The sequence below is a fragment of the Apis dorsata genome, unplaced genomic scaffold, assembly GCF_000469605.1.
Source record: "Apis dorsata unplaced genomic scaffold, Apis dorsata 1.3 scaffold_292, whole genome shotgun sequence".
Classification (NCBI taxonomy): Eukaryota; Metazoa; Arthropoda; class Insecta; order Hymenoptera; family Apidae; genus Apis; species Apis dorsata.
Window position 1 is genome coordinate 303,801 of NW_006263567.1, and position 8,864 is coordinate 312,664.

General features: G+C 33.2%; 2 protein-coding genes across 8 annotated transcripts in view; one reads left to right on the forward strand and one right to left on the reverse strand.

The window, feature by feature from the left end:
• Positions 1 to 1,126: 1,126 nt before the first annotated feature.
• On the reverse strand, positions 1,127 to 2,773 carry LOC102675771 (general odorant-binding protein 83a-like). Its single transcript, XM_006617032.2, has 6 exons — positions 2,293 to 2,773; positions 1,960 to 2,209; positions 1,827 to 1,884; positions 1,529 to 1,723; positions 1,367 to 1,431; positions 1,127 to 1,299 (listed from the first exon to the last, which is right to left on the reverse strand). Exons 2-6 carry the CDS (start codon positions 2,011 to 2,013, stop codon positions 1,273 to 1,275), a joined length of 399 nt encoding a protein of 132 aa, XP_006617095.1. The 5' UTR covers positions 2,014 to 2,209; positions 2,293 to 2,773; the 3' UTR covers positions 1,127 to 1,272.
• A 436-nt stretch (positions 2,774 to 3,209) lies between these two features.
• LOC102675408 (double-stranded RNA-specific editase Adar) overlaps positions 3,210 to 8,864 on the forward strand; it is a 12,330-nt gene continuing 6,675 nt past the window's right edge. For 3 of the 7 annotated variants that reach the window (XR_004150720.1, XR_004150721.1, XR_004150719.1), the window contains exons 1-9: positions 3,210 to 3,962; positions 4,046 to 4,209; positions 5,292 to 5,368; positions 5,451 to 5,511; positions 5,693 to 6,523; positions 6,613 to 6,998; positions 7,114 to 7,408; positions 7,533 to 7,723; positions 7,800 to 7,908. Coding sequence is in view for 4 of the 7 variants with exons in the window: in XM_031511130.1 (XP_031366990.1) it covers positions 3,682 to 3,962; positions 4,046 to 4,209; positions 5,292 to 5,368; positions 5,451 to 5,511; positions 5,693 to 6,523; positions 6,613 to 6,998; positions 7,114 to 7,408; positions 7,533 to 7,723; positions 7,800 to 7,898 (2,385 nt within the window). In the remaining 3 variants the exon portion in view is untranslated. Of the gene's footprint in view, positions 3,963 to 4,045; positions 4,210 to 4,470; positions 5,209 to 5,291; positions 5,369 to 5,450; positions 5,512 to 5,692; positions 6,524 to 6,612; positions 6,999 to 7,113; positions 7,409 to 7,532; positions 7,724 to 7,799; positions 8,473 to 8,864 lie in introns of those variants that run through there. The other 4 variants (XM_031511132.1, XM_031511130.1, XM_006617030.2 and 1 more) reach the window with 4 other exon arrangements.

Consider the following 8,864-nt stretch of genomic DNA (forward strand, 5'->3'; position numbering starts at 1 on the left):
GCCCACCCTTCCACCCCGCACCCTTGCCAAGCGGAGAGCTTAGGGATTGTTTTAATACCCCCGATGGGCAGAACTGTGACCCAGTTCCAACGACGGTGGGAATATATAGACGCGACCTAAGCCGCGTTTTCAGAAGTCGGTTAGGGCCGGCACGTGCGCATTACGTTGCCCAAAGAAACGTTTCTTTCGTTCCCTCCTCTTCCGTTCGACAGGATAGATTATCGTCATTCCGGGAAATGGTAATAGCGGTGACAGGGGGGAAAGGGTGTACTTCGTGCCTTCGCGTTTCTCTTCGCCTCGACAACAGGGTTGAATTTCGATTCGAACGAAATCTTTGAATACGAATGTCGAAATCGTGGACGAGGAATAATTTTTTTTTAAAGACACGCTGGAATAAGGCCAAGAATAATTTTAGACTCGTTCGATATCTTCGCGAGAGATTGAAAATTGAATTTCTTGATCTTAGACACAATTTTCTTTTTTTTTTTTTTTTTTTTGTAAATAAAATAATTCTTTCTTCCGATAAAATCGTTCGTCGTAGGTTCATGGAGGACGAAGCGTGGAGGATTTATCGTGCCATTTCCCGTTCTTATAATAAAACTTGTATCGCTTATTAATAGCGATTTCTGAGAAACATCGACGCATAAACCAGATTGGAATATATATATGTACATAGAGGAAGGAACGAGAAGAATGGCTCGGTTGGTGAAAGTTAATTTCCGCGAGACGCCAATGTCTCGATGAAAATGCAATGTCGTCGGAAGTTTCGCTCGATCACTCGTTGAATGATTTTCCTTCCGGTTTGTTGCGCTTACGTATACAGGAGGGAATAAATCTCTCCCCCAACAAAAGCGGAGATGAAGACCTCGCGAAATGAAACTTCCTCCTCCTTCGACAAGGTGATTCGCTCTGTTGATACCATTCGTGATAAATGAGGTGAACACCCTGCCCCTCCTCCCCCAATTACAATTCAACTTCGAATCTTGTATTAGCTCTCTATTCTTTTTTTTTTTTCTTTTTTTCTTTTTTTTTTTTTTTTTTTTCTTTTTTTCTTTTTTTTTTTTTTTTTATTTTTTTTTTTTTTTTTTTTATTTTTTTTTTTTTTTTTTTTATTTTTTTTTTTTTTTTTTTTATTTTTTTTTTTTTTTTTTTTTTTTTTTTTTTTTTTTATTTCTTATCGCATATATAATTACGCGAAAACGGAATTCGTCTCCTTTTCTTGAATATACTCGAGCGTTTCCCCTGCGGCTATCACTCTCTCAGTGAGGAGTTTTAAAGGAAAGGGACGGTCTGCAAAACCTGTAACGCGAATGTAACATAAGAATTCGTCAGGGAACGAATTCAAATTCGGATATCTCGAACTTACCTCGGGATGAAATTCCACGTAACATTTAACCAATTGGTAGGCTTTCTCGCAAGGATCTTCGTTTTCTGAATATACATATATATATATATATATATGTAGGATAATTATTCTATAGAGGAAATCTATACAGAGATGGAAAAAAGAGAATTTTGGAACACTCACGGATAGATTTACACTTGTTGAACAATTTTTTCGTCGAGTCTTGCATGCTTCGTGGAAGGTGCCGAAGTGCTTTTTGCACATCCACTTCTGCGTTCTTGTCCAGAATACCATGTTTCGTCATGAAACACTTCAAGTAGCATTTCAAGTTTTGGTCGTCCTGCTCCATATCTCCAGCTTTCATCTTTTTCAACGCCACTGTAACGTTGAGAGGAGAGAATATTAATTAAATTAATTAATTAACCAAGTTGAGTGGAAATTTGTTGAGTTTTTTAATAATTATTAAAGCTCAATAGAATACCCCATGAAACTTTCGACTCTTTGCGACAATCCTTCTTAATGTCAGCCTCGCCGAAATACTGAAAAAAGGGAACGCGAATCTTTTGAAAGAAATTTTTTTTTATTCGATCCTTTCATAAAGAATCCTCGCTTACCAAGAAAATTAAGGTTATAACCAGTATGAAAAAGAAATGGTAATTTTTGAACATGTTTCCACTGATTTTCTCGATTCACGAAAAAAACAATATAGAAACTGCCTCGAAGTCAAGATTCCAACTGAGACCTTATCGACTCAATAACCAATTGTTATCCGACCATTCGCATAAATGTCAAAGTTTGTATAGATCAACGTGGCTCGTGGTTGCGTTTGGCGATTAATCAAGAAATCCAGTTCAAAACATTTCGCTAATTAATGATTAATATATCTATTAATCTTATACCGCGTGTTAGAACGGATGCAACATCGATTTATCGTACATCCAATTTACTTGTACATCCATCCTTAAGATAATCTGTCAGATATAGAAAATCGAGATATCGTGTACAACAAAAGCCTTCGAACGATATGTATTAATCATACGTTATCAAGATTCAAGGAAATCACGGAATAAATCGAAATGTATCTACATATGTCGGAAATGACGCGTATCGCATTGAGAAAATTTTAGGTGTTGAAAAAAAAGTGGAAGGATTTCTTTCTGTTTCTTCTTCTCTCTTTTTCTCTTTTGTAGAAATGCAAAAAGAAGGATTGAACGACTCGCGAGTTTTTTCAAAGAAACGTTGAATCCCATGAATATTTTACTATTCTGTCTGTCGCGGAGTAAGTCAATTTGTCTTCCGTAGAACGAACAAAAAGCTTGCGAACTTTTTCCCCTGGAAGCCAGGATAACGTTGAGATACGTCTTCGATCAACTGAAATATTTCAGACAGTTAAAAAATATTCTTTTCCTTTGTGCGTTTCGTTCGTTGTTCCTTTCGTTAAGAACTCTTCGTTTTCGTTCTTGTTAAATCTTGTTAAATTAGGCTCGATTTCGAATTTTTAATCGTTAAAAATTTATTTTATTTTACATTGTTTATCATGGATATGAATATTTTAAAATATTTAAAAAAAAAAGTATAACGTTATTTGTATATTTTTCAAACGAAACGAAAAAATAATTTGACCGCTAGAAACCGTTAAAAACGGATTCAATGTATATGAATGTATGTGATCACGTTACAAAGACAAAAGAATAACGCTTAGAAAAACTTATATTAGAAGGTATAATATCAAAATTATATTTATTTCCTTAGAAGGAATTAAAGTAACCTCAATTAAACATAACAATAAAGGAAAACATATTTCCGGATTTTGGAAATATAATATATAAATTGTAACATTCAATATTACGAAGAATATCATTTATGTGTATCTGTCATGTTTATATATTCGTGTTCATCGTATTCGCAAACAGGGTTCTATCCCCTCTATCGCAGTTACTATAAGGTGGGGGACCTATTACGTCTTAACGGTTATAGTTTTTGTCCTGAAGCCTTAGAAAGTGATCGTTTACAAAGGAGCATAGAATTCACGTATCTTGAAACACTTGTGAAACATCTTAAGATTCATTGTTTTTTGATGGAAAAGAAAAAACATATAAAAGTGAAATAAATATTCGTCATCACGTTATATCTCATATATTTTTTGTATTCGAATTATCAGATAATATAATACGTAGATTACTTTCAATTATATCACGTGTTTTGCCTAACTTTATAATCATGTTCCCCGATTGTGAAATGTGACATAGTATGAAATCTCAATCGATTATTCAAATATTCGATTCACTCGTGCATACTCGAACATTCGGAACTATCATAAACAAATTATTAAACACATGAACAAGAAGATGAACAAGAAGAAAGTGAAAAAAGATTCAATGAAGAAGAAATCGGATGAAACTTGTCAACAGATGAAATCTATTTCTTCTAGTTGTGCCATTGAAAATGATAATTCAACTGATTTTGAAGCACACGAACTTTGGATTAATGAAACGAAAGAATCTGTTGAAACGAATACGAAATCTCAATTAAGAAGAATTATAAAACGTAGAAATAAAATATATCACAGAGTGCAAAAAAAAATGAATATGATAAAAAATATATTACATACTGATTTTTTGGTGATTAATTTATTAAGAATTTTGAATCTTTTTTTTTTTTATTAATTTTAATTTAACAATTACAAATTTATTCGTAGGAGGAAGGAAAGACAGATTCAGAAAAAACTGTCAATCACGAAGATCTTTGTATATTAACAATTGATTTATTAAATGAACTTTTGTTGTTAGCCAAAAAAATTAGTCCGGATTTATTATTTTTTATAATCAAATACATTATGAAAATGAAGAATATAACGAAAGAAGGTAAGTTAATAAATAATTTCGAATTATTATTTTATAAATATATTCTATATATTCGTTATTAAATACAGATAAAGTGCTGTGTAATTAAGGTGATACGTGTTCTTCAGTTTTTTTGTAATATAAAGTTAGAAAAAAGTCTCTTAGCACAGTATAGAAGAATATATATTTACTCATAAAAATTGCTCAGTGACAAACATATGATATTTTTGGCCAATTTATATGCCTATTTTTATGAAAATATTACCGAAATCAATCGATCAAATTATTTACATTTCTTTAAAGAGACTTGTTTCTAACTTCACGCGATACATTGCTCGTGTAATCCTTTCATGATTTTATACGTGAATGATAATCGCATATTTTGGTTATGTATAATAATATATATCGACAAATTTTTAAAGAATATGAAGAGAAAAAAGAAACGACATTTTACATTTTTATAATAATGATACAAGATTTTTGATTATTCTTAGAAAGAAATATAAAAATAAGAGATCATATACATATAAGTATCTGTCTTCGTTGCACTTCGTAAACTTTTTGCGCATCGTTACCCTGATTCTAGCAGAAGTGTCTCGTCTTTTAAATCGACTCCCCGCGCGAGTTTTCTTTGTCGTGTGCGCAGTACTCTGCGCAGTAAACAAGCTGCGCTAGTACGTATAAGGTGTGTTATCATCAATATATAATCAAATAACACATCGGTTGAACATTTTTCCTCGCGTCGTGAATGTGAAATAATTTTACGTACATATGCGGCGCGTATTGTTTAATTACATAAAAAAATTTGTGATTAAGGAACGTGCGATGAATTAGGTTATGTATCGTCTAGGAAAAAAACAGCAGTGGCGCTGCGGACATATCACGGCACGAGTATAATTAAAATCAATGTAACAGTGCAGTGTTTCGAGACGAACTTCTTTTAGGTGCATTTATCTGTTGGGCAAGAAATGTCGAACGGATTAACAGTGTTGAAAGATGAAAAAGACATCAAGGAAACAAGTATGAAATTCACATCGATTTTTTTTAATAAACCATCGTGTATACAATTTTCATATTCGTATTCTTTTTATTTCAATATCTAGATTGCAACATATCCATGGGTAGTGATTTCATTCCCCTATCTCCCACAAAGGGATTACAGGAAGGACACTTGACAGGGGTGAGTTTCAATTAATTAAGTTTATTTTTGGTGCAGAAATCTGTTTCAAATCCATAGCAGTAGCTTGTTGTCCTCTTCACAGATGGAGCAGCCAAACATTTGCAAACAAATTTTGAAGAGACCTGCTGAATCGGAATTTGAAGGTCAGTGACCGATTCAATATCATGTTATTAAATATTTAGCATTATTACGCATAATCCTTTTAATAGAAACAAGCAGAACACGGATCACCTTATAAATTTTTCAGGTCCAACTTTTTTTGAACAAAGAGAGATCTGAAAGAAAATAATTCAAGCAAATTAATATATTTGTTATTTTTGTTAGGTGCATCTAGTCCAAAGAAGCGTCACAAGAATCCACAGCCCAAGAATGCAGTATGTGCTCTAAATGAATTAAAAAGTGGTGCAGTGTATAAGGTTGTTGACCAAACTGGCCCCACACATGCTCCAATATTTACAATAGCAGTACAAATTGATGGTCAAACTTATGAAGGCAAAGGACGTACTAAGAAAATGGCAAAACATGCTGCTGCTGAACTTGCGCTAAGAAATATTGTTCAGTTTAGAAATACACCAGAAGTTCATCAAGCTATTAACACTTGTCAACCTTCTATTCCCCTTGAACCAGATTTTACGAGTGATGTTACAGAACGCGATAATCATCTAGTCAATGCTTTTAAAACTTTAAGTCAAGAACCAAAGAACACAAATAAATTTTTAGAAAAAGGTCCTGTAGCGCTTATTAATGAATTATATCCTGGTGTAGTATATAAATGTGTTTCTGACAATGGTGAAAGCTATGCAAAATTTACAATATCGGTGACAATTGATGGAGAAACATTCGAGGGAACTGGACCAAGTAAAAAATTAGCAAAAGCTGCGGCTAGTAAAGCAGCATTAGCTAAATTAAGGAACGTTCACAGTTCCTCGTTCTGTATACCGCTTCCGGTTCGCGTTTTGCCAAACTTTCCCAGTAGTGGCCACTGGCAAGATCAAATGTCTTTACCTCAAATGTTAGCTGATAAAATTGGGAAAATGGTGAATCAAAAATTTAGCGAATTAATTCAATCAAAACCGCAACATGCTCGTCGTAAAGTTTTAGCTGGAATTGTTCAAACTAAAGGTTCAGATGCGGAATTAATATGTGTAACAACTGGTGAGACATAATTTTTCTAAATATTTTTTTTTCTATAAATCAAAATTGATTTGAGAAAAAATTATATTGTTTATTTTAAATAAACAAAGGTACAAAATGTGTCTCTGGAGAACATCTGAGTGTCAGCGGTGGTGCATTGAATGATTGTCATGCCGAAGTGGTAGCGAGAAGATGTTTATGCGAATATTTGTATAAACAATTGGAACTTCATACGGAGGACCGAACTGCGGAATCTATTTTAGAACCAGCAAAGAAAGGATTTAAACTAAAACAAGGCATTCAGTTTCATTTGTACATAAATACCGCACCATGTGGTGATGCAAGAATCTTTTCACCTCACGAAGAGAATGAATCCGTCGATAAACATCCAAATCGAAGAGCAAGAGGTCAATTGCGAACTAAAATAGAATCCGGAGAAGGTACCATTCCCGTAAAAAGCAGCGAGGGTATCCAGACATGGGACGGTGTGCTTATGGTATGATGTATTTCAAATATACTAACTAAATATATACTAAATAAATATGAAGCAAATATCTTCAATTCTTATATAAAGAATTCTTTTATACGCAAATATTTACTTCATTTTACAGGGCCAAAGACTGCTGACGATGTCGTGTTCGGACAAAATAGCTCGGTGGAATGTACTTGGTGTGCAAGGTGCACTCTTGAGCTACTTCATCGAGCCAATTTACTTCCACAGCATCGTTCTTGGCAGTCTATTGAACCCAAGCCATATGTATAGGGCGGTCTGCGGACGTATTGAAAATACGATCCAAGGATTACCGCCTCCATACAGACTCAATAAACCACTTATGAGTCTTATTACTTCGTCAGAGGTGAGACAACCTGGAAAAGCACCTAATTACAGCGTTAATTGGACAATCGGTATGAAAAAAAAAAAAAAAAAAAAGAAACGAAAAGAAAGAAAGAAAAGAAAAGAAAAGAAAAGAAAAGAAAAGAAAAGAAAAAGTATATGAGGAATTCTATTATAATTTGATATATTTTATAGGTCAATCAGAAGCTGAAGTAATAAATTGTACTACTGGAAAAGACGAATTAGGAAAACCTTCTAGAATATCAAAACAAGGGCTGTTCAGAAGATTTTACAACTTATTAGGTAAACTTAATACTATTGAAGATGCTGATAAAAATCAGTGTCGTCATTATTTAGATGCAAAATCTTCCGTACAGAATTACTCGGTAAGTCGAAATATTTTTGTTATATATCAGTGCGAATTGCGTTCATCACTATTTCGTTCGATTTTCTCTACAACAGCTTGCCAAGCATCAGTTGAAGGAAGCTTTCGTAAAGGCACATCTAGGCAGTTGGGTTAAGAAACCAATCGAACAAGATATGTTTGAAGTTGATATCTGACTAAATCAGGGTAACGATAAGATCTCAGCAGATGATACAGTTTTTCGGCTATCAGATTACGTAGTTCCTACTGCAAACTAGACCACTCGTTCAGCGTGTTATGATATGGCAGAATGCGGCATCAGTAAAGCATAAATCGTAGGTTCTCATATATGTCTGGTGATTTTGGTTATACGATTCTGTCGTATATATCGTGTGTTCAGAGTGTAAAAAAAAAAAAAAAAAAAACACAAGCCCTTGTTGGTTACTGGTTATCTTGTCTTCGAGCCGTCGAAGGTTTCACGATTCGATAGTTGCTCAGTTTAGATATAGGATTATCATAACTTTCGATACTTCGAATTATAATCTTAATCATTAGTGTGATGTCAATTTCGACAAATTTTATAGACTGGTAGATGTATAAAAAATAATAAATTTTATTTCGCAACACGAATCGGGCAAAGAAAGATTACACGTTGTGAATTTACTATTTGCGTATATATTGAATTCGATCAATTTTAATATTTGACACATATCTGAAAATCAGTTTTATTATCGGAAATTTTTAAAGCGGATATTTAATAATGAAAAAAAAGTAAATACCTCTTGGTAATTACTCTAAATTATTCGTAAAGAGAGGGAAAAAAAATTTAAATTGACACAAAACATCTCGGGTTTTTATTCGTGCCTGCAGTATTTTCTAGGCTTTAGAAGTAACAGTGATATATAACGTGCATCAAGTTACATCCCTAAAGGCTGTGACCGAGTATAGAATTGTTAACGCAAATTAAATACTTTGTTGCGAAGTTCAACGAAATAAGACAGGAATCGATTCCTTGTCGGCGCATTAAATTTCTTTCGTATCTATTTTCGTTTAAATCCTTCATTTTTTTTTTAAAAAAGGGGTAGCATTGGATTATTTTTTATAATAATAATAATAATAATAATAACAATAACAATAATAATAATAATAATAATAATAATAAT

Excerpts from the sequence above, each read along its gene's own strand:
- LOC102675771 (XM_006617032.2), bottom strand. The coding sequence starts at position 2,013 with ATGTTCAAAAATTACCATTTCTTTTTCATACTGGTTATAACCTTAATT. Across the intron at positions 1,885-1,959 it reads TTATAACCTTAATTTTCTTG|TATTTCGGCGAGGCTGACAT; the intron begins GTAAGCGAGGAT and ends CCCTTTTTTCAG. Across the intron at positions 1,432-1,528 it reads CAACAAGTGTAAATCTATCC|AAAACGAAGATCCTTGCGAG; the intron begins GTGAGTGTTCCA and ends ATGTATATTCAG.